Source organism: Argentina anserina, chromosome 5, assembly GCF_933775445.1.
Source record: "Argentina anserina chromosome 5, drPotAnse1.1, whole genome shotgun sequence".
Classification (NCBI taxonomy): Eukaryota; Viridiplantae; Streptophyta; class Magnoliopsida; order Rosales; family Rosaceae; genus Argentina; species Argentina anserina.
In genome coordinates this window covers 4,916,995-4,942,104 of record NC_065876.1, presented here as the reverse complement: position 1 = coordinate 4,942,104, position 25,110 = coordinate 4,916,995, and the positions used below count along the sequence as shown (strand labels likewise).

At 36.5% G+C, this 25,110-nt stretch overlaps 3 protein-coding genes across 3 annotated transcripts; 1 reads left to right on the top strand and 2 right to left on the bottom strand.

Moving 5' to 3' along the window:
* Positions 1 to 3,205: 3,205 nt before the first annotated feature.
* On the bottom strand, positions 3,206 to 5,303 carry LOC126794932 (cytochrome P450 94B3-like). Its single transcript, XM_050521730.1, has 2 exons — positions 4,448 to 5,303; positions 3,206 to 4,039 (listed from the first exon to the last, which is right to left on the bottom strand). The coding sequence occupies exons 1-2, from the start codon at positions 5,244 to 5,246 to the stop codon at positions 3,255 to 3,257; spliced, it is 1,584 nt and encodes a 527-aa protein (XP_050377687.1). The 5' UTR covers positions 5,247 to 5,303; the 3' UTR covers positions 3,206 to 3,254.
* A 10,834-nt stretch (positions 5,304 to 16,137) lies between these two features.
* Positions 16,138 to 18,414, bottom strand: LOC126794776 (uncharacterized). The gene is made up of 6 exons (XM_050521553.1): positions 18,218 to 18,414; positions 17,696 to 17,741; positions 17,355 to 17,487; positions 17,072 to 17,136; positions 16,502 to 16,605; positions 16,138 to 16,330 (listed from the first exon to the last, which is right to left on the bottom strand). The coding sequence occupies exons 1-6, from the start codon at positions 18,335 to 18,337 to the stop codon at positions 16,292 to 16,294; spliced, it is 507 nt and encodes a 168-aa protein (XP_050377510.1). The 5' UTR covers positions 18,338 to 18,414; the 3' UTR covers positions 16,138 to 16,291.
* Positions 18,415 to 22,346: 3,932 nt separating this feature from the next.
* Positions 22,347 to 24,932, top strand: LOC126793835 (SNF1-related protein kinase regulatory subunit gamma-1). The gene is made up of 6 exons (XM_050520467.1): positions 22,347 to 22,524; positions 22,908 to 23,080; positions 23,237 to 23,431; positions 23,516 to 23,791; positions 24,086 to 24,249; positions 24,339 to 24,932. Exons 1-6 carry the CDS (start codon positions 22,347 to 22,349, stop codon positions 24,634 to 24,636), a joined length of 1,284 nt encoding a protein of 427 aa, XP_050376424.1. The 3' UTR covers positions 24,637 to 24,932.
* Positions 24,933 to 25,110: the final 178 nt, after the last annotated feature.

Sequence of the window (25,110 nt, the reverse complement as noted above, 5' to 3'; positions counted from 1 at the left end):
CCCGCCGCTCTCACCCTCTCTCCCTCGGATCTCTCTCTCTCCCCGAAACCCCATCTTCCTCTCCTTCACGACCCGAGCTCTCTCCCATCTCCCATCTTCCTCTCCTTCACAACCCGAACTCTCTCTCCCACTCTCTCACTCTCTTTCATTTGCTCTCTCCCGAAACACTCCCACCCTCACCTCGAAGAATTGCCCCGGCGATCTACCACACAGGGCCGCCATGACGTGCACCGCTCGGCCCAACCACATCGCGAGGACCACGGCTGCCACCCTTCAGCTCGCCAGCTCGAGACTCGCCGCCGTGAGGACGCCCGACGTTGCCAAGCTTCTGCAAGTTTCGGCAACGATCTTCATCGCCACCATCGAGCTCCAAACGAGCTTCCCATCATCAAATTGAGGTGAGATACATGCTAGGATGGATTGTGTGTTTGTTGTGTGATGTTATTGAGTGATTTGGGAGGTTGTTGGTGGAGATCGGAGGGAGAGATGGAAGGGGAGGTTACCGCCACTTTAGGCGACGCGTGAGGTTGGTAGGAGGCAGTATGAGGCGGCGTGAGGCCGCGGGGAGGAGGAGGAAGAAGAAAAGGAGAGAAATCGGGCGGCGGTGGCACCACACGCGCCTTGGTTGGCGTCGGCGCGTGGGCCCCACGCGCGGCCGGCCGGAGGTGGCGCGTGTGCCACACGCGCCGCCGTGTGAGGCGGTGTGATTAGTTTTGACTGAAGGGGTATTTTGGTGATTTACTGTGTACGGTAAATGTAAATGTAATTTTTATTTACTACGGTAAATGTAATTAAATTTTACCTTCGGTAAATGTAAATATAAATTACTTTCAGTAAATGTAAAAAGTAATTTTGTAAAAGGGTAATTTAGTAAAATTTATTTACTGAATTTGTATTTACATTTAAATCGTACGTATACGTACAGAAATACGTATTAATATTTATACGTACAGAAATTCGTATTAATAATTATACGTACAGAAATACGTATATAATATTTATACGTACAGAAATACGTATATAATATTTATACGTACAGCAATACGTATTAATTGCTTAAATGTACAGTATCCGGGAATAGTAACAGTGAACAGTGACACCGAACAGTAATTTCGTAAAACCGAAAATTGCTGAACAGTAACCGATTATTACTGTTTCGGCATTTAAAGGTTTACGAAACTATTCTAAATTATTTTCTTGTCTTTTCAAGATGATCGTTAAATCGAGGAAATGAATTATCATCGGGAATTGTGAATTACGCTCGAGTCGATAAGGTGAGTAAAATCTCACTGAATTACGAATCTACCCTCGTGGTGATTCAACATTTTTGCAAGTGTGTATATCAGATGAATTACAACATGTATATAATTTAGTGGACTACATATATACAGTATAATGGTAATAAGTACATATATATATATATATAGTTCATTAAATTACGTACTGTTATTAATTCATTAAAAATAGTCATTTCGGTGACGGAAAATTTTGCATGAGTTTGTGATTTAAATGGTACAATATGATGTGAGAATATTGTACGTAATTCTTCAGGTGTTTATGAAATATGACATGTATAGGATATAGTGAACTATGTATATATTGTATGAATGGTAATAAATACGAATATATATAGTTTGCTAAATAATATACTGTTATGATTTTTATTGTGGTGATATCGTGAAAGTTTTAAAACGTAAAATATGATGAGTGATTATTGTACATGATTTTATCACGGAGAATGTTAAAAATGGTGATTTGTCTTCGGACGAGATGTGTGGTACAATATGATGTGTGATTATTGTACGTGATTTTTAACATTGAGATTGTTAAAATGTGAATTGTCTTCGGACCTGATTTTTGGTACAATATGATGTGAGATTATTGTACGTGTTTGGCAAGTCGAAACCTAGCCTTTGGCCGGGCGAAAGTTACGATACAGTTAGAGCTCTAGTCTGTCTGCCTTAGTACTGCATGCGAGGTAACGGGTGGTTATCTGCTCATGGGTACTCGGTGTATTTTGGATGTTGGGTAGCGGGTGGCTATCCAATATCAACGGTGTATTACGAGAGGGGTAACAGATGTGTACCAGCGTTCTTGGTACCCGTATTATAAATGCATTGGGTAACCAGAAGGGTTACTTAATTTCCTCATGAACGTTTTATTTCATATTTCTTTGGGTCAACCAGATGGGCTGACGAGTGACTCATGAGGGCATTTATATTTGTTGTTTTGTGATCTTTCGTATATTTTGATATGCGAATTATATTTTGATTTTACTCATACGAGCTGTAAAGCTTACCGGGTTTGTGTTTACAATCCCGGTGCACCAATTCGATGGTGTAGTGGATGACTCCGCAGGTGTAGATTAGCGGGAATTGACGGACCGCTCAGAGGACTTGAAGTGATTTACCTCCAGCTTGTGTGAGGATTTTGTGTGACTATTTTGTGAGAGATTGTGAGGATTATTACATTCCAACTTACGTAATGTAAATTATAATTTGGGTTGTAATAATTGGTTTTCTGAGTTGTATTGATAACTCAGTGATGATCCGCTGTGCACTTAAATGATTTCGATTTTATTGAGATTATTTTGTGTTTAACGACTTTAGAATTTTGAGTTTTTAAGCTCGAAATTTTGGGGTCGTTACACTAGAAGGGTCATACACACACAGATATATATATATATATATATATATTCACTTACAAGATATATTGGATGATGGTCACATTAATCATTACATTTCAATATAAGTTGTTGCTTGGCATTCTTATTAATTTACACTCGCTTAGAACTTTTTTTTTTTAACAAGCGATGATTTGTCATTGATAGAAAATGTATGAGTACAACATGAATATGTGATCATAATTAAAACTTCATCAAATTAATAGAACCATACGAACTTTATTTAGAACTTAGTACGTTAAATCACAGCGAAATACATGATCAAATTATCGATCTTAATTACCAATATCTTTTTTTTTAGGAATTACCGTTATCTTTTGTAAGAACAAGATTCAAATTTAGAGGTAATTAATACAAACTACAAGTCCAAAATTTCATATATATATATATATATATATATATATTGACCTTAAAGCAATTATTTTATAAATCAAACGGGGGAGCCCGATAAAAATTATAATGATTAATGGAAACAACTGAAAAATTCTTGACTAATACAATATCATTTCAAACAAATCAAGAATTATGCGAAACTTCAATATATTGTAAACCATGCATTTGGTATCAAGTTCTAACTTCTCTTTTGAATCAGGACCTTTAACCCTCCAGCCATGTGAGCCGTCAACAGAGGAACAAAAACTGGTTGTTCTAGATCGCAAACCGGTGTGATCTCAAACCGCCTCAACACCGAGGCCATTACGTACTTCATCTGAATAAAAGCCATCTCCTTCCCAAGACAAACTCTTGGACCGGCCTGGAAAACCGGATATTTGTAAGGACTAACCACTTTCATCACCCGTTCATTATCACTCCCATCAGAACCCCGTTCTTCACAAAACCAGCGATCTGGGTTAAACTCGAATCTGTCCTTCCCCCACAGCTCCTTCATCCTCCCCATCCCATAAGGAAAATACGTGACTCTATCCCCTTCCCCAACCCAAGTCCCGTCCGGCAAAACAGTCCCGGCCTCGGCATGCTTTGAGTCCCAGGGGACCGGCGGGTACAATCGCATCGACTCGCACAAACAAGCCCTCAGGAACTTCATTTCGTTTAAGTCTTCAAACCCTAATGTTGAATCAGCATTAGTAGTACTCTCAGTACTACTTGTACCATTGTTAAGTACGTCTGCAACTTCAAAAACTATCTTCTCCTTTATGCTCGGATGCTTGCTGAGCAACCAAAACAGCCAGGTCATGGCGGACGACGTCGTGTCTCGTCCGGCCAGTATGAAGCTTATCACCATATCTCTGGCCACTTCCTCATCGTGTCCCGCCAACAACATACGTGACAACAAGTCATTCCCGCAGTTCTTTCCCTCATTTGTTTGAAGAATTTTTCTTTTGTTGTTTACTATCTCTGCAACAAGACATGAAGCTAGGTATTAATTAAACAATCAACATCGATACTAAGAGAGGCATGTAAAGTCTAAAAAAAAACACCATTATTAACCGTAATGTAGAAAAAGCTGCATATATATGCTAGACACAAATTATATGAACATGCACTTAATTAGAACGTACAAATGAAGATGAATAAATAAAAAAACAGTCAACTGCATACTGTATGTAAATTTTAGAACTAGTTTACTAAGAAAAAAATATTATATATATATAGTAGAAGTTGTAAAATTCTAATATACATCAATGTATATTATCCCACGTCCAACTGTCGATATTATTTTGTGAGTGAGGTCAGAAAAATAATATCCGTTGTCAACCGTTAGATGTGAGATATATATAGAGTAGATTAACCGTATAAGTTTACCCTGAACAGAATCATGTACGACTTTGATAGCATCTTTGAGCTTGTTTTCAGACCCAACACACAAAGCGCGCTTCAACTTCCAAATAAAGTACATCGGCGACGTCGCGCGCCGGGCGCTTATCTCCGATGCGCAGTCGAAGGCCTCGACAAGCGCCGGCACGGGTCTTGCCAAGTCCAAGCAAAACGGGTCGGTACCCAAAGAGACCTTACAAACCGTGTCAAAAGCAAACCTCCTCAACACGTCTTGCATGTCCAAAACCCGTTGACTCTCCGCAGCTTCTTCCAGAAGCGGAAGAAGTCGCTGCTCCACTTCATCCTCTAAAGTTTTAACGACGAACTCCCTCAGCGACTTTGTGCTGAACTCGTGACTGGCTAGCTTGCGCTGCGTTAACCAGAGCTCGCCGTCGACGTTGAATATGCCGCAGCCGAGTAAGTCGCCGAGGAACTCTGTGAGCGGCTTGCCCTTGGGGAAGTTGGAGAAGTTGGTCTTGAGAATGTACTCCACGTTGGCCGGGTTCGCCGTCACAATAATGCGGCGCCGCAGCCCCAGGCGGCTGACGACGATGGTTTGTGACGGGGAGGTGGACAACATGTCAGTGTACCAGTCCAAGAGACGGTGCTGGTTTTTGTAAAAGGAGATTAGGCAACCGATTACGGGGTAGGAAGGAGGGCCGTAAGAGGAGAACCGTGAAGGCTTTTTTGACGATTTGATGCCATAGGATTGTTGGATGATGGAGAACAAGAAGTAGAGGAGGCGAAGAGTAAGAGACCAGAGTATGAAGAGAGTCATGATGAACATGATTGGTTGCCCTTAGAACAGTGTTAGATATTGATGAAGCAAAGCTGGGTAGGAGCAGGCATGATAGATGATAAGGGTGGAGAGGCTAGGGGGTATATATATATGTGTGTGTGGGTTTGAGAGTGGCAGGGAGACATCAACCACGTGTTAGAACTTTTGGAATTGATCCATCATCTTTAGAAAAATAATATGACAAAATCGATATCACATGATTCTCGAGAAGGATGCATATATGTTGTATACGTATACGTCATGAGTATCTAATGTGTGGGATAGGAAAACAGTTGAGAGACTTCTATGTAATATTTCAACAGTCCATTTTGAAGTTGATGATTTTCTAAATGTGAAATTTAATAAACATTATATGATTAGCAAATCTGTTTGTTAAGGCTACAACGTTAACGTACAAACCATATAAGCCGAGCGAGATCGAACTAGAACAAACAAGAAGGGGGAAAGAAAACAACAGTATTTGATATAAGTTTACTGACTGCACTTAATTGTATGAATCACAGAAGTACGTGTTTGTTATCGTTGGGTTTGGACAGCCCCTAAGATTGGTTTTCCTTCGACATAATACGTGTGTATATGTATGTATGCCTTTGATATTAATTAGTTGTTTTTTATAACGTATACACACACTTCATTACTGCAATTGTACGTGTACAAGTTATAGTACGTCCTGCAAGCATGTGTTTGAATCATATTCGATCTACCGCATGTTATTAGAAAATAGAAACTCGCACATATACACAGCATGTTCAGATCTTCAGCAATAAAATCAAATACACATACACACACATGTGAGTATCATTCGTCAATCGCCGGCAACAGACCACTTTTTACATTAGTAAAAGTACTAAGAGGTGAGCAACATTATGGGACTGGATCCTCTCCATAATGCAATGTCTCCTAATATTACCTAATAAATAAATCGTAACCATCCATTGCTAATCAACAGTCAAGATGAGCTTAATTGTTAAAAAAATTTCCTACCCTTCTCTCATCCAATTTCCTCTCTCTCTTTCTCTCGGTCATTCTCATCTCCAACTCCTCGACCCTTTGTTTCCTTTCAGTAAAAATGAGATGCCGATCTCTCCTGTGTCTTCCATCCCAGAAGCTCCCCGCCGCCTATAAACCCCCACCAAATTGATTCGAACTTGCGTGGAGACTTCTCTAAATTCTCGTTGAGACTTCTCTAGATGAGCTCTTACACCTCCTACTATAATTTCGTGTTCTCTGGAGAGATGCTCTCAGAAACTGTCCCCATTAACTACACTTCCACCTCCAAGAACCAAGATAGTCCAAAATCTGCATGATTGCACCTCCACCTTTCTTTGACTCCCAAACTTCAATTTTTCTTGCAATACGTAAATGTACCGATCAAATTAAGAACTCCTAATGCTCATCAAATCAAACGAACTCAAATAACAAATAACCAATGAACAAACCCATATGGGAGGCCCCAGGTTCAATCGAAATTAAACCTATGAAGGTTGGAGATTACCTAGATTAGTGCCCAATCTTTTAACACCCAAGAGATCTGCCATCTGGTCAAGAAAGTATATGAAACCCAAAGAAAAATTGTAGTGTCCGACAGAAAAATTGCCGAGGAAGACGAGAGGGAACAAATTTTGAGAAGGAAGAATATTTCCACCAAAAGTAAAGTAAGAGGCATCGTGTCCGTTCAAAAAGATTGGATGGCCATGATTAGCTTATGAGGCAATCTTAGGAGAAGAACTTCTATCTCAGTCCCAACATTATCACCTTACTCATGACTTCATCGATCGTTGTATTTTACTCGATCTGATATTTTGTTTGTTGAAATTCGAAACATTAAATAATGTTTTAATTATATGGCTCGTACAAAAATATGTTTTACATGACTCGATTCTAGAAACATAAATGGCAGATTAGTGTCCAAAATTAGGTAAGAAAATAACAAAATTTAATAATGTTATTACAATCGAATCAAATCGAAGAAATAAATATTTTATAGACTTATCTTATATTTATGATTGTTTATTATTATATCATCCTATCTAAGTATCTAACTAGTTTTATACTAATATATTGAACATCATCCTACAGTAAGGTGTCATATCATGCATAACAAATTACTCAAAAGTACTGATAATAATTTAATTTATAAATAATTCACTACTTAATTTGATAAAACAAATAAGTACTAAAATTTACAAATAATGACTATTTGATGACGAGTTGTCACATGTCATAAAATATTTAAGTTTTTTACCCATCTTTGACCAATAGTGTATGCTACTATTAATGGAGAAGTTATATGCTACTATCGATTATAAAAACTAACTGTTATTGTCGGTTATAAAAACTAGCTGCTACTGTCAACTTGGAACACACTTACTACTGTCAACTTTGAAGGCACATGCTACTATCGACTGAGAAACTAACTGCTACTATGTTTTTAGTGAGCAAAATTCGAAATTTCAAAATTTCTCAAAACATATGCAATATGGTACTTAAATGAAAGCCCATGACATAAGAAACAACTTTATATATTAACACACCTCCAAATTGTCAGTGGTTTGGCCGAAAAAAAAAAACTAAAAAATGAGGAGAGAAAAATTTGTTAGATCTAAAAGTGGCATTTGTTTCCGATCAAAAAAAAAAGTGGCATTTGTTAATTTTCACGAAAATAAAAGTATTTTAGATATTTTTCATTAATTGATTAATCAGTTTTGTTTTAATTATTTTTGGGCTTGGACTTATGTCCTAATTTGTATAAGAAATAAGAAAAATAAGTTGTTAGTTAATCCAAATGTGGTCTAATACCACTAAGTAATTTTTTATATCATGCATGTCAGTGTTGAAACCCTTATTTCTACCCGGCGGAAAGATTATTTTAGCCAGTCTAATTAAAACTTCCCCAGCGGGTGCGGGGCACGCTCTATAAGATCCGCCTCTACATTAATGTCTAAACATTGGATATATTCGAAAATTCTATCTAGCCTCGAGTACTATTAGCATGCATGCCCGTTATTTTCCAACACAAATACGCACAGTAATCACACTGCTAATATTAATTAAAGGTGAGACTTTGAATTGGAGGTCGAATTTCTTCTTGCTTGATTAATTGGCAGAAGTGAGATGTATTGCACGTATACCCGTCGTAGAATATGGTTTTAACTAATAAGATCGTTATAGCTAATATGACTGATACTTCAAATGGGGACGTATGTAGTACCCTTTTTTCATCGAATTTAAGCTAGAGATCACATGGCATTGACCAATGTTTTCAAAACCTGGCGTTTGTTTCAGAGTTAATGTACTATACATCTCACATTCGACGGTTTACAACAGATATTATTTTTCTGACCACACTCACAAAACAATATCGACCGTCGGATATGAAATATGTAACATACATTGATATATATTAGAATTTTCTTTTGTTTCATGTTGTGCTGGAATATAGAAAAACCCACATGGAAAATAAGAAGCACGTTTTTGGTTCCCCAAGTCGAACCACTAACTGCGTACTGCACTACCAAGCTAGAGAAGAATCAAACACATTCCTTAGCAGACACACTGATCATCTTTTCCATTTGGAATTTGCTTTATAATTTAGCATGACAGTGATACTGATGAGATCGATCAACTAGGACGTACTGTTGTAACTACCAAATAGTACATACGTACCGATCGATAGATATGTATAAGAGAGATAAACAATACGAATGATGAAGATTTGATGATATCGTCGATCGATTAGTTAAAATTTCGGAGCCCTATCTAGCTAGTGTCATTTTGTTCTGATTTAAAAACGACTCGATTATAAGGTATTCTCAATCTCTGAATTCACACGTACGAATAACTTTAAAAGGCATCAACCAACACCAATTGCTAAAAGAATAGTAGCCTTAGAATCAGACAGACATTATTTGTGAAATCTGGTTGTAGCAAATTCAACTGACTAGCTAATTGAATTTAGTTAGTAGCTAAAAATAGGGAAAAGTCCAAATTTACAATATTTCCATAAATGTTCCGATCAATCAATTTATTCAATTATGATGAAAGATTGATTTTGGATAAACTAATTAAGCCCTAAGAACAGTTATTCACTTGGCGGAGAAAGTATATGAAAGATCGAATCGTTTTATCTAGCTATAATATATCAACTGAAACTTTGCGATAGATCACAGAAGCTTCAAAGCGTACATATGACAGAAGAAAACTTAATATATTCACTTTAAATATGGAAAATATTTTAGCGCCATATTGAAGCGTAAATATGATAGAAGAAAACTTAATATATTCATTTTAAATATGAAAATGTTTTAGCGTCATAATATGGTGCTAGATCTGACGCCACAATCCCATGTGGCACGCCACATCATCTTATCATGTCAACAATTACAATAATCACAAAATGTTATTTTTGAATGAAAATATCAGTTTATCCTTGTTAATCTAACGGCTCTAGATTATTAAAAAAATATTATAGTTTTTTTTATATAATTTATTTTTTTTAAAATGCTTTCAAAATGTAATAAAAAAATATGATATATACAAGCTGGAAATATAGTGTATGTGTGCGCGCGGGTGAGATATATATATATATATACATATATACAGTCTCTATCAAGAGTGAAGCTTCACTCTGAAATTTCATAGTGAAGTTCCAATTTTGGCACACTTTTCGGTCAAATTTTTTCACCATAAGCGATTCAATATTTAGATATGCTATTCAAGATCATATCTATAAAATTTCATCCAATTTGATAATGATTTGAGCTTTCAAAATTGAGATTTACACGAACGGTTCACGTTGAACAGTTTTAATTCATTCATTGATTAATCTAATTTCAATACCTTAACGATGTCCGAATTAGATGAAATTTTGTAGAGATGATCTTGAATAGCATACCTAAATATTGAATCGCTTATATTGAATAAATTTGACCGAAAAGTGTGCCAAAATTGGAACTTCACTCTGAAACTTCAGAGTGAACCTTTACTCTGGATATGGACTGATATATATATATATATATATATATATATATATGCATGCTTGTGTGGAGTGCCTATATGATAATTTTATTAATTAATTATATTCATTAATTAATCATAAATGTAAATTAATTAAATAAGAAAGTCATGAATCTTGACATATTTGTCACTAGAAATATTACCATGGACATAATTGTATTAAATATAGTATTAATTAAGATATGTATACTCTAGAAAAAATAACATTTGTTACCTTATATATCTCATTAAATCAATTATATCCTAACAAAAGAATATTCCTTTTCACAAAACCAAAAGAATTTTACCAAAAATTTAATCTAGATATAAATGTTGTAGTTATCTTACATCGTCTAAAATTTAAAAATAAATATATTTTGTCTATTTATACATATTTTGCACGTACACACACATATTTCAAGCATATTTTCGTAAATTTTAATTTTTAAAAATTGTATTTTAGAAATATTATTGTGATGAAAAAGAAGAAATGATAAAAAGAAAAAGAAAAATTTATAATAATTTAGAACCGTTGAATTAACAAGGATATGATTGTATTTTCATTTAAAATGACATTTTTATATAATTTTAATAATTTATGTGACGATGTAACTTGACCTATCATATATGATTGCGGCGCTGATTTTAACGTTATATTATGACAAATTAACACTATTTTTTAAATATATATGTCGCACGCATAACACGTGTATATTGATAGGTAAGGTTATGCATCATCATTAAGATCAGTAACGTAACATGCCGATCGACATGCATCGATGGAGCATCAAAAACACACTCGAGTCTCGACAGCTGAAGACTCGGAAACAAACAAGGAAACACTGTAGAATTGGAATACGTCTACGTAAAATACACTAGGCATGATCAATGCTGATGAAGATAGTTCTAAAAAAGGAATTGGGCGTTTTCCACTGGGCTTTTATGTGGCCGAGAATAGAAAGCGAGACAGCTTGCTCAGTGGAAAAGTAAGCGTAGCTGTAGCTTCGGCCTCAGAAGTCAGAAGCTTGTTCGATCGATTCATTTGGCTGGTTGCTTGAGAAGATACCGACATCTTTGTCCTCCTCCTCAGGCGTTAATATCTCATGTCGATCTCTATATACAACTACAAAAATGTGACCAAATTATGAAGCTACCATCCAGTCCAAGAGTACAGCGCCGTCCTCCGTTCCCAATGGCATGCCTCGACATGGGATAAACAAAGACTTATCGTCTTATCCCAACCAAATCCTTCTACTTCCAAGGACTTCCTAAAATATCGATTTGTTTAGCCACATACGACAAACGTCATTCACAAGTTTTTGGGGGAAGTAATCGATTTCAAAGTTAGTGTGTAAGAATGAACTGAAGACTTTAACGTATAAAGCTACTGGGGTGTAATATGTAAATATCCACAAAAAATAAACATGAGCATCTTCAAGAGTTTCTGCGCATGCGATAAACGTGATGTTGATAAATTAGAAATGCTTGTGTATAGCTGCTGTACGTCCTTGTTTATATGAGGATCTCTGGTTGGACCACCTTATATCTTATGAAAGTGATGATTCAATTCTCTCTATCTAGGGCTTCATTGCATTAAGCCATCAAGCTAAGAGTGCAAATCTAACACAATTTGTGCTTGAGGGAGTAGACAAAGACTAGTCTAAGATTTTGGGAGCTCACGTAGCACAAAAATAAGAGAAATTTAGATATAAACCCAATGACGCTAAGTCTCTTCTAAAATAAATCCATGCACATTTTTATTTCATTTTACACCCATTTCACATAAACAAACTTACCATATTTAGTGTATGTCTATAATTAATAATATTTTCTATTTGTCGTGTCACTAAATTGCTTTTCAGATTTGATAAAAGATATGGTATGTTTCTCAAAATTAACATCAATTTAAATTTCAAATAGTAAGCTAAAATTTAGTTGAATTTAACTTTATATATCATTAATATTACATTCTTAATTTCCTAGCTTATTTTATATTTTTGATACTCACTTGATTGTATAGATACTTTATATAGAAGTATTCCATTTGTAATACATTGGTAGATAACTATATATTTTTTTGAAAGGGACTTGGAACCCAGCCTAGCTTGGAGACTCATCCCCATATAGCTAGATATTTATGAGCAAAAGTTTCATTTCTTTCAAAAGATGAAAAGAGACTTTGATTAGAATCTTCAATAAGTATATTATGTTATACTTCTTGCCTTAGATCCATAGTATGAGCTGATTGAAGAAATATATGAAACAAAAGAAGAAGATTGAAGCAGATGAAGAATTGTGACATTGATGTCTCTGTGCACTACAAGGTACACAATTTTGTTCTTTGTCAATTTATTCTCTATATGATAGATATGTTATTATTTCATGTCTAAACTTGATGGAGATAACTTTTTACTCTCAAAATTACATAATCTACATATAACTAAGTACTCAAGACTTGAGTAACTTAATGTTCAACCTAAAGAAAATGATCACAATAGTATATATCTATACCACAATCATAGGTATAATTTAGAATAAAACCTAGTTAATAGATATAATAAAAATAAGAGTCTAATATATAAGTAACTATATCAAACTCAAGTTACTTGATACTTACACAACTAGAGTTATATTTATATATATATATATATAGTCCTTATCCAGAGTGAAGCTTCACTCTGAAATTACAGAGTGAAGTTCCAATTTTGATACACTTTTCGGTCAAATTTTTTCACCATAAGTGATTCAATATTTAGGTATGTTATTCAAGATCATCTCTACAAAGTTTCATCCAATTTGACAATGGTTTGAGCTTTCAAAATTGATATTTACACGAACGGTTCACGTTGAACAGTTTTAATTCATTCATTGATTTAATCTAATTTCAATACCTTAACGATGTCCAAATTAGATGAAATTTTGTAGAGATGATCCTGAATAGCATACCTAAATATTGAACCGCTTATGGTGAAAAAATTTGACCGAAAAGTGTGCAAAAATTGGAACTTCACTCTGAAATTTCAAACTCTGAAATTTCAAAGTGAAACTTCACTCTCGATAGAGATTGTATATATATATATACATATACTATTACATATTATATATATTATTACATATTATGTATAGATAATGAATTCTCTTTCACTTACCTAAATTTGTTGTTATAAATTTATAGAAACAATGCATGATTCTAGCCATAATAATTAAATTGAAAACAACAAAATAATTAACAATATAAGAAACCAATAATTAAAATATTTATGACATTACATTAATTAAGCATATTTATAATGTTAATGTTATAATTAAATAGTGGCAATTTGTAAATATTACAAAAATTAAGACATAAAATGTATTATAGTCGGCACAATTTAAGTGTATTGAAAAAGTAAATTCAGTGAGTTTTATTTAAAAAGTGTCTTTAAAATTGGGTGTGAATTTAATTACCCCCAAAAATAAAACCATACAACTGTACCAAACGCAAGAGTTTAGTAAATTTAAATAAGTGACTGGCCGGGTCGGGCCAGATATTTTCACAAATATGAAGATCCAAGCTCGCCCACCTAAAGCGGGCATTGCGGGCTTTTGCGAGCTGGGTCGGGCCTTGCGGGTTTGTATTAGGAAAAAAAATACTCTTATTTAAGTATTTGGAATAATAAAATAATGATTAGAAAACATTCTAAAAAAAATCACAAATATATTATAGTTTCAAAATATTGTCGATCTACACCGATAGATTTGATCGATATATATATTTAGAGACCCTGTAATTATTTCGTCAATTTTGAACATGGTTTGACCGTCTGTACCCATGGTCAACAAAAAAAAGATGCGTTTTGACATAATAAACCCCCATTGACCAAGACTTTGCCAAATGAGTTTCCTCATTGCGATCACGCACGATTGGTGAGAAAAATTATGTGATTTCAAATATGTAAACAGCTTTCGGCATGTGCATCTTGATAATAGGTCATCTCTTAGGGCATATTAGTGGTGTTTTTGATTTACCGGAAATTCCGATGGTCAAACGAGGTCCAAATTGGATGAAATTTTAAAATTGTCACTAAATATATATATTGATCACATCAAATGGTGTCGATCGATTCCAAGAAATTTTCTTGGTATAGTCGCTTCATAATGCAATGGTTTTATTATAAACCTAATATAAAGGTTATGATACATTATTGGACACTTCGGCGATCGAAAACTTCAGTTCGAAATATGGCCAATCGACAACAGCAGATGTGATCTCAGATATGCAAACGGCTTTTCGATGTTCGCATCTTGGTAATAGGTCTTCCCTTATGACATATTAGTGGTGTTTTTAGTTTACCGGAAATTCTAACAGTCAAACGAGGTTCAAATTGAATAAAATTTTTACATGGTCACTAAAATATATATACCGATCACATCGATGTTGTCGATTGATCTTGAGAAGTTTTTTTCATATAGTCACTTCATAATGCGATAGTTTTATAAACATAATATAAATGTTATGATATATTAGTGGACATTTAGGCGATCAACAACTCCAGTTCGAAATATGGTTGTTCGATACCAGCAAATATGATCAGTATATATATTTAGGGACCCCGTAAAATTTTCGTCTATTTTGGACATGGTTTGACCGTTCGTACCTATGGTCAACAAAAAAAGATGCGTTTTGACATATTGAAACCCCATTGACCGGGGCTTTGCTAAATCAGTTTTCTCAATGCGACCGCGCACGATAGATAACAAAAATTATGTGATTTCATATATGCAAACGAATTTCGGCGTTTGCATCTTTGTAATGGGCCCTCCCTTAGGGCATATTAGTGGTGTTTTCAGTTTACCGGAAATTTTGACGGTCAAACGATGTCTGAATTGGATGAAATTTTTACAGTCACTAAATATAAGTACCAACCACATTGGCTGGTGTCGATTAATCCCGAGAAGTTTTCTTCATATAGTGATTTCATAATGCGATAGTTTTATTTTAAACCTAGTATAAAAGTTATGATACATTAGTGGACACTTCGGCGATCGACAACTTCGGTTCTAAATACGGTTGATCGACACCAACAAATGAGATCAGTATATATATTTAGGGACCACGTAAAAATTTCATCCGTTTTGGACATAGTGTGACTGTCCGTACCTACGGTCAACAAAAAAGAAACATTTTGACATATTAAAACTTCATTGATCGGGGCTTTGCTAAATGAGTTTCATGTGTGCGACTACGCACGATCGGTGACAAAAATTAGATGATTACATATATACAAACGACTTTCGACGTTCGCATACTAGTAATGAGTCATCCCTTAAGACATATTCGTGGTATTTTCAGTTTATCGGAAATTTTGACGATGAGAGAGGTCCGAATTAGATGAAGTTTTAACAGAGTCCCTAAATATTAGTACCGATAACATCAACTGATATCGATTAATCTCGAGAAATTTACATCATATATTTGATATAGTTATTTCATAATACTATAATTTTATTTTAAATCTAGCATAAAATTATAATATAAAGAAATATAAAAATTTAAATCTAATATTAACTATTATTAACATATATAATATTTTATTTATTGGCAAGCTTTTAGCGGGTCGGGCCTTGCGGGCTTTTAACAGGCCAGACCCACGAACCAAGCCGGATTTCACATACCTAAACTAAGCCCGGCCTTCTACCCAAGGAAACTGGCTTTGGCGGGCTTTCTCGCTAGTCGGGCTAGGGTAAAAACTCATCGAGCTTGCGGGACTCCGCGGGCTTTTCAAATCCGCGAGCTAAATAATGAGACCTAGTAATAAAAATGATCTTCTACACTAAGTTGCAACTTGCAACAATACTGGCGCTCAAAAACGAAGTTTAAAGGGGAGGAGGTGAAGCCATAATCTCCCAAGGCCTCGATTTTCCATCACATAGCCATTTCTAGTTATAATTCCAGCTTACATCATTCCTAGTTTACATAACAAAGAACTGTAGTTACTTTTCTTCCCCATCACTGATACATAGCAGAACTGTTGCCCCATCTGAACTATTGACTATGCTCAACCACTTGAACTTCTCAGCCTTGCAATCAATTCGTCCTGCATGTAATTTGATTGATTAAGAATGTAAGATGCCGATTCAATGCAACAAGAAGCCCAAATACAATAAAATAAATACTTCACAAATTCATATCTGCTAATGGTCCATAGACTATTTAATTCATAGCTATGTACTTTACAATTCCATAATGGATTCACATTAATACTTGCCTTCTTTCCCTTTACAGAAAGACCTTTGGCCTTCAGAAGGGCACGGAGCCTCTCTACAGTTAATCCCTGAAAGTCCCTATTAGCTGCTTGACTGCTGGATTCCTCTGTAAGTTCAATCAAACAAACTAAAATTATAAAAAAAAACAAATTATTGAGTTTGTGAAACTCCTAAAAATAGTTTGACAAGTAGTAAGATTGTGGAACAAATGCAGTGTAGTCCAAACTATAAAAGAACTACATTTACAAAGAATTGGCTGCTCTACAATAAGCACTGATGACTATTTACCACCTAAAATCTTGAGAATGCCATTCAATTGATCATATAAAAATAGTTGCACCATCTAACAACAATAAAATTGCTATAAATCCATCATTACAAATTTTAAAACATGTGATAGAGCCATAGAGGATAAACTCTTAGCCACAGAGATCAAGGACTCACCATAGATAATATGTCTATCTACCAAACAAAGGGCAGAAGATGTTGAGTGATGTCTTGTGTAAAAGAAAAGAAATGATGAGTTATATCAGAAAAAAGATTTAAGCAGTAATAAGACTATAGAAGCCAACCTAATCGAGGTTGCATAGTGGCTTTCTTAGCTGGCGCCCGGTGATCCAAACCTCTTTCAGCAACCCTAAAAGATATAAGCAACAGATACATGAGACAACAAACTATCTTCATTGCCAGGTCTAATAGCAAGTGAGCAAAAAAATATGCAAATAAGAAGACAGGAGTGGTAAATTATTTTTTATTTGCAGAAAACAGTTTAAGAACATGATCTTATCAAACAATATTTTATTTAACAACAAATACATTTTTCTTATGATCCATCCCCAAAGAATAGTGTGGTACCTCTTTCTTAAGCCCTCAGCTGCCCCTGCAACCTTCATATCCTTTGAACTGGAATCAACCTTCTCCTTCTGTTTCTTAAGCTTAAGCGATCTGATCAATATGTTCTGTTGATTTGTCTTTATATGTTCATCCTCTGTTAACATGAACAAGTTAGAACATACAACTTCTTTGAACTCATCAATCAAAACATCTTACCCAGGGACCAGGGTTCACAAGCATCTAATTATGAGTTGATAAGAAACAGAATGAAACAAACACACCAATATAAGCATCTTAAAAGGAGAGGGTATACACCAAAACACTACAATAAAACTTTGCCAAACTTATAAGGAAATGGATACCTGGAAGTGATGTCTCATACTCACAAACACAAACACGCATCCTACCCTGCAAGAGCATATCATTCATGTAAGCAAGAATTTAATAGAGAAAGAATATTAGAATGCACCATCAGATCTGCATATACGTAACTTAAAGTTCAGTACTGGTAACTTTGTAAAACATGTCCGATAGCAAATACATCGAAATCAGAAGAACACTAATCAACACTTTCTAAACTCATCAAATTAACCCCCAATTAATCAAATGTAAAAACTTTATGTCAGACTACCCAGAGAATAGAGATTAATCAAATCGGTCACAAAGAACTGAAATTTGCACAATTCAGTCCAAATCCAAACCAAGTTGAGCAAACAAAAACAAATCCAAAGCCTCCTCAATTACCCAACTGTAAAAACCCTAGAAACAAATACACAAATGCTCACTAAACCCTAACATCGAAAAAGTAATGAAATTGAATAAAACAGGGTAAAAAATTGGAATCAAGAGTGAATTGGAGGAAAGAGAAAGAGAGAAGGGATCACCGGATTAAGAGAGAGAACGGGGGCGGAGAAGAGGCCGCGGGAGGGGAGGTTTTGGAGGGAAATAGAAGCGCCGGAAGCCGTAGGATTGGAATCGGACGGCGGAGAAGAGAAGGGCTCCATGGCGGTTGAAGAACCCTACGGATTTGAGGAGTCCACAAAGCCCTTGTGTGTTGGAGTGTCGCGGGTTTGTGCCTCCGTTTTTCGCGTCGCTATATATATGGGGAAATCAGGGAGATTGTAATAAATTTTGGCGCTCTCTTTTTGTTTTTGTAAATAACTTTCCATCAAGGTAATTTAGGGCCTGTTCGGTACGTAATGTTTTAGAAAACTATTTTCAAATTTTGTTTTACAAAACAAAAAATGAGCAATTAAATTTTGTATTTTCATATTTGAAAATGCGTTTGGTTACAAAATTCAAAAAATAATATTCAGAATAACTGAAGTTGTTCATCTATGTTTGTGATTATCTAGAAATCAATTGAAGTTATATATCCGTAACAAATGGATACATTAGTCCTCCATTCATGTGCATACTTCATTGGATCATGTTTATCATCTGTATTGCATAAAGAAAATGACTCTTGTATCCGAATAACTGTTGCAAGATGGTTCGACCCTTAAACTGAAGACCACAGTTTGGGAACAACAAGCCCCTCTATCCATCCCAGAGACTCGAATATGAAATGTCTTAGATTCTATCCAAATGCTCAGAATCAAATATTTATGGTGAATTAAATCTGAATTTGTGCATGTAACTATCATTTGAGAAATCACCAATACTAGAGAAGATTTATGTTTATGGATGCGATGGTGTCTTGGCGTCAATGGTGATTTAGGTTGGACATGCAGAGGATTTATGGCCGGAGAAAAGTAGGTCGAGCTTCAATTCTCTAAGAACACCATAAGATTGAATTTCTCATGGCATGTTTATTAGCAGTTGAGGGAGGCACAAGAACGATGCCGCATAAGTTTTGCATGAAAAGGAAATCTTTATACCAATCTGTATCTTGAAAATAAGGAAAACATGGCAGAGTCATTTTCCAATCTTTAGTCATAATTATAAATCCGTATTTTGGAATACCGTTCCTCGTGTTATTAGAATTTATTAAACGAACGCGAATTCTGATCATTTTTGTTTTTGAAAAACATAAAACCATTTTGTAATACGGTACCGAACGGCCCCTTATGTTCTCTCTCTAATTAGATTTTTTCACAAATTACTTTGCACTTTTCCCTAGTAGATGGATTCGTTAATGTTTTAGACGACCCTTGATTCTCGAGGATTCAAGGATTAGTAAGGCATTAACAAAATCGTAATGAAATGAATTGAAAGTTGTTATCGCTTGTTTAGTTATGAACTTCTAAATCCAAACACGCCAGTTTGTTAAAATAGATGAGACGCTAAATAAGTTGGTTGATGCCAACAATAGTGTCATCATAACATAAACTCATAAAGTTTGAGTAAAGTTTTTAACTTCTTTATGTGTGTTTCTTTTATCCCAACCATCCAACCAGATAATGTCCAAATTGAAACGTTGGAACATATAACTTAAAACCCCAAAACCAATTTCAACTTACATAAATTTTGATTGAAAATATTTGAGTCATAAAAGTTGATATGCATTCTCTAATCTCTATAGCTAATGGCATTTTTTTATGGAATCTACTATGATTTTATATAAAAACAAAGGCATGAATATTCATTACATACCCCTTTGATGTTCTCGTGTAGCAGACAAGGGGTCTTAAGTCAAAACTCAAACTAGGCCTCATCATTTAGCCCGCGAATCTGAAAAGCCCGCAAGCCCGATGAGATTTTACCCGGCACAGCCTGTGAGAAAGCCCGCTTCCGTGGGTAGAGGGCCGGGCTTAGATTAGCGGTGTGAAACCCGACCCGGTCTGTGGGCCCGGCCCGCAAAAGCCTGCAAGACCCAGCCAGTAAAAACCCGTCAAATAATAAAATATTATACACACATATTTATTATGTTTATAATAAAACTATCGCATTATGAAGCGACTATATGAAGAAAACTTCTAAGAATCGATCGACACCATTCGATGTGATTGATATATATATCTAGTGACCATTTTAAAATTTCATCCAATTCGGACCTCGTTTGACCGTCAAAATTTTCGGTAAACCAAAAATAACACTAATATGCCCTAAGGTGGGACCCATTACCAAGATGCGAATGCGGAAAGCTGTTTACATATTTGAAATCACCTAATTATCACCGATCGTGCGTGGTCGCAACGACGAAACCCATTTGGTAAAGCCTCGGTCAATGGGGTTTTATTATGTTAAAACGCCTCTTTTTTAGTTGACCGTAGGTACGGACGGTCAAACCATGTTCAAAACAGATGAAATTTTTATAGGGTCTCTCAATATATATATATATATATCACATCTATTACTGTCGATCGACAATATTTCGAAACTAGAATTATTTGTGACTTTTTTTTAGAATGTTTTTTAATAATTCTTTTATTGTTTCAAACCCTTAAATTAGAGTATTATTTTTTATAATACAAGCCCGCGAGGCTCGGTCCGTCACTTATTTAAATGTATTAAGTCCCGGGCCGAGACCGGCCCGTTGACGAGCCCTAACTCAAACTTAGTACATAGCACAGGTCTATTATTTAAGAACTATTCCCGAATTGAAATAAAAAATAAAAAATAAGTATATTTTACGACTTATAAAAGCATAGCAATAGGCTAGGAAACAATTAAATTGTGCTACGCCCTAGGGCAAGCAATCCAAGCATTGGGCCCAAAACAGGGGCAAGAGCCCAGAGACCCGATCCCACACCCAAGCCCTAGCAGATCCGTGCCTCCTCCTTCCCACCGTTAGCGGGAGAAAAGCTATATTCCGGCCACCCTCAGCGATCAGAGGCCGCCCCTTCTTCCAGTCTCCCAAGTCCGCATCCAAGAGAAGTCGACCCGAACCCACTATAGTCAGAAAGAGCTTCTGCAACCACGACTTGCCATCGCCAGAAGAATCCCAAACTGCCAAAACACAATCGACGTTGAGAGATCTCAACTCCATCGCCAGTAGAACCACGCGATTGATGGCATTGAAGGAAGAGAAGCCCCGTCCCCTACCCGCTGCATCGCTGCCACCTCCGACCAAATCCGATCCAATCTCAACCAGATCCGACCACGCCAATGACCCCTTGAACGATGTCACGCCGTTGAAGCCACCACTCCCACTGACGTGAACAACGCTCGCCACCCTAACACCATCGACCAGATCCCATCGACGTACCGCTGCCCAGCCCTCAACACCCACTGCGAGGAACACCACAAGCACGAACAAGGTCATCAGCCACATAGAGCAATCGCCGAGCCCCAAACCCCCTGCCAAAACACGATCAACGCCACAATAGCGTAGCCGCCAAGAGTCCGCTCCGAAAAGAAAGGACGCCTCCCCATTTTCTCTTTTGTTTTTTCCGCATTATTCTATAGCTAATGGCATAAATGAAATCATAAAAAAAAAATGTTTGTTGGATGACTTGGATCATGGCCCCTAAGTGGGCTAGGCAAAACAAAAGAATGATCTATAAAACTAAATCGACCCGGCCTGTAGTTATGGGCCCGTCAACGTCCCAACTCCGTTTTGTTCTCCAACCAAATAAAAACAAGCACGTGTTCCCGATGACGTCCACGTCATCACTCAAATCCTTAAGAAACTGAGATGCGCAAACCACTCCCCGGCGCACATCAGAGTCGCCCACCGGAATATGGCCAGCATTAAAAACCGGACAAAATAAACCTTCCCGGATAAGCATAAGCGAAACAGTGTACCCACATTATTATACGGCCCCACATCCCCATCTCTCTCTTCACCACCCTCCACGTGTCCAGACAGTCCACTCCCGCTAAACAATATAAAGCCTCTACGGCCAGGATTCCACGTGTATACGATAAGGACAGTGACGTCTGGTACATAATATATTACACGTCGTTGTCTTGGTTGTCCGGTTTTGTAGTTAAATAATGACACTGTGATCCGAAGTATGTCTGTTTCTGAGTAGCAGAGAGAGAGAGAGAGAGAGAGAAAGAAAGAAAGAAGGATCAAGTTTACGGATAGAGGTGAATTCTAGAGAGAGAGAGAGAAGAGAGAAAGAGATGGGTGTGCCGGCGGCGAACAAGGATGGCGAGAGTCCGAGGAGTCCAGAGGCGAAGCTGGGGATGCATGTAGAGGATCTGTGGGACACACAAGAGCCTCAGCTGTCTCCTACCGAAAAGCTCAATGCTTGCTTTGAGAGTGTTCCGGTTTCTGACTTCCCCACTTCTCCTAATCAAGGTTTCTTATCCTTCTCTCATGTTATCTTGTTTGGTTTTGTTAGAATTTAATGATCAGATCAATTATGGAGCTTGAGTGTATTACTGTATATATACATATATGTTGGTGATCAGATGAATTTGATTATGAACATGGAGTTATATACTATATATATGTATGTAGAGGATGTTAATTTTTTTTATTTTATGAAAGAAGGTTTTTTTCTTAATGAGGTATGACCGTATGGATTCTGAATTTTGGGATTACAGATGGTTTTATCATCTTTAAGATCATAAGATGAATCGGCTGTGGTTGTGATATGAATAAAAAGGTTTGGTCTTGGTGTGTATTGTTGTGGCTGTCTTATGTATTGTGTCATTTGTGTGTGGTTGTTGTGGTTTCAGTGATTGAGATAAAGTCAGACACCAGTTTAGCTGAAGCAGTCAAAATCTTGGCTGAACATAAAATTCTGAGTGCTCCGGTGGTGGATGTCGATGCACCTGAAGATGCAAGCTGGATCGACAGATACATTGGCATTGTGGAGTTTGCAGGGATCGTTGTGTGGATTCTACATCAGGTTAGCATCGCGAGTTCCTATTTATCAACTGCTTTTCAGCTTGAGTTGGAGTTTTTTTTTTTTAAAATGATTGCGCATTTTATTAATGCTGCTACATTGTTTTACTTTTACATGTTGGGGAATTGAAAATTTGATGTTTATGTTGCTATGTAACAGTCAGAACCACCATCTCCGAGGACTCCAAGTACTCCGTCTAGTCCATCTAGTGCAACTGCAATAGCGGCAGCAGCAAATAGACTGAAAGGTCTTGATCTTGCAGGACTTTTAGAAAACGGGTCAGACCTTGCTCCACCAACTTCAGGAAGCTTTTTTGAGGCTTTGACTTCTTCTGAGTTTTACAAGAACACACAGGTGAGTCACCCATGTTCGATAATATAAGCTAGTATTGCAGTACTACTTCATTCCTTTGACTTGTATTAACATTTGAGTATGCAGGTTCGAGATATCTCAGGGTCATTCCGGTGGGCACCATTTCTGGCTTTGCAGACGGAGAACACATTTTTGACCATGCTCTTGCTGCTTTCCAAGTACAAAATGAAGAGTGTTCCTGTAGTTGATTTAGGTGAGGGAAAGATTGATAACATCATCACACAAGCTGCTGTCATTCATATGTTAGCAGAATGTGCTGGTCTTCAGTGGTTTGAAAGCTGGGGAACCAAGAAACTATCGGAAATTGGTCTCCCCGTAATGACTGCTGATAGCATAGTGAAGGTGCATACTCCCATCCCTTTCCAGTATCTTTCATTTGAAAATTGCATGCATAGTCGTCTACAATGCTATTTGAGGTTTTAATCGTTCAACAATGCACTAAAGGCCGAAAAACATAAGGATTGGGGAACACTAGCAAAAACTGATCCTTTGAAACTTTGAAGTTCTTGTAATATGTACTGTTGTTTCATAAATGAACAATTGCAATTTCTGTTTATCCTTTTAAGCACAATGACTTTTTAAGCAGGTTCAACTGTTTGTCAAGTTGTTTTAAAATGCTCAACGTTTTATTTACAGGTGTACGAGGATGAGCCAGTGCTCCAAGCATTTAAGCTGATGAGGAAAAAGAAGGTCGGTGGGGTACCTGTGATTGAAAGTGGTGGTAACAAGGCAGTTGGTAATATTAGCTTAAGAGATGTTCAGTTCTTGCTCACTGCACCAGAAATCTACCATGCTTACAGGTTTGTACTGAAAATTGTTCAGAAGGTTTCTTAAACAAATTCTCAGGTGCAATGCGATAGTAGAACATTGATTTAACGTACTTGTGCAGATCCATCACAGCAAAAAACTTCTTGACAGCTGTTAGAAGCCATCTAGAGAAACAAGATGAATTCTACCCTTTGGTGAGTACTATGGTTACTTGCAAAAGGGACGACACAATTAAAGATTTGATTATGAAGCTGGACTCTGAGAAGATTCACCGTGTGTATGTGGTGGGTGATAATGGGGATCTGGAAGGAGTCATTACGTTGAGGGACATCATCTCTAGGCTAGTCCATGAGCCCCGTGGCTACTTTGGTGACTTCTTTGATGGTGTTTTGCCCCTGCCCCAAAGCACCAGGGTTTAAACTTGAGCTATGAAGAAGAAAAAGTTCTGATATTTTTCTGAATGAGTTACCATTTTGGGTTTTGTCTTTCTTTATTCCTCATCTGTAATGTCTTCCTTTCTGCAATTCTGCCCCAACTGTAATGAGCTCTTCCCCTGTGGTATCACTGCCTGATTTGTTGTTGAACAGTAAATCGTCTGTAAATACCGTCCCTTAGGTCGACTGTTTTGATTACTCTAAATTTGTTGTGCTCATAAACACCAGGCGAGCTTTTTGCAGTAAAAATAATAAATATATAACCTTTTCGGTCATCTTAAGATCTGCTATCTGAATATTGGTTGCTGGTACTTTACACTTGCATATATATTGTTTGAAGCAAGAAAAACAATCTGAGTTTTAAGCTAAAACTCAACAATTCTTCCCTTAGCACTTGAATCGTGTGTTGCCAACGTAACCGTTCAACATGATCAGCCCTTTTATTTGATGTTATCTATG

Bases quoted from the DNA above. Each gene is read 5' to 3' on its own strand.
- LOC126794932 (XM_050521730.1), bottom strand. From the start codon at position 5,246: ATGTTCATCATGACTCTCTTCATACTCTGGTCTCTTACTCTTCGCCTC. The intron at 4,040-4,447 runs GTAAACTTATAC...GTCTTGTTGCAG, and splicing joins CGTACATGATTCTGTTCAGG to AGATAGTAAACAACAAAAGA.
- LOC126794776 (XM_050521553.1), bottom strand. From the start codon at position 18,337: ATGGAGCCCTTCTCTTCTCCGCCGTCCGATTCCAATCCTACGGCTTCC. The intron at 17,742-18,217 runs GTGATCCCTTCT...ATGCTCTTGCAG, and splicing joins CCGTTCTCTCTCTTAATCCG to GGTAGGATGCGTGTTTGTGT. The intron at 17,488-17,695 runs GTATCCATTTCC...TCATGTTAACAG, and splicing joins GTATGAGACATCACTTCCAG to AGGATGAACATATAAAGACA.
- LOC126793835 (XM_050520467.1), top strand. From the start codon at position 22,347: ATGGGTGTGCCGGCGGCGAACAAGGATGGCGAGAGTCCGAGGAGTCCA. The intron at 23,081-23,236 runs GTTAGCATCGCG...GCTATGTAACAG, and splicing joins TTGTGTGGATTCTACATCAG to TCAGAACCACCATCTCCGAG. The intron at 23,792-24,085 runs GTGCATACTCCC...TTTTATTTACAG, and splicing joins CTGCTGATAGCATAGTGAAG to GTGTACGAGGATGAGCCAGT.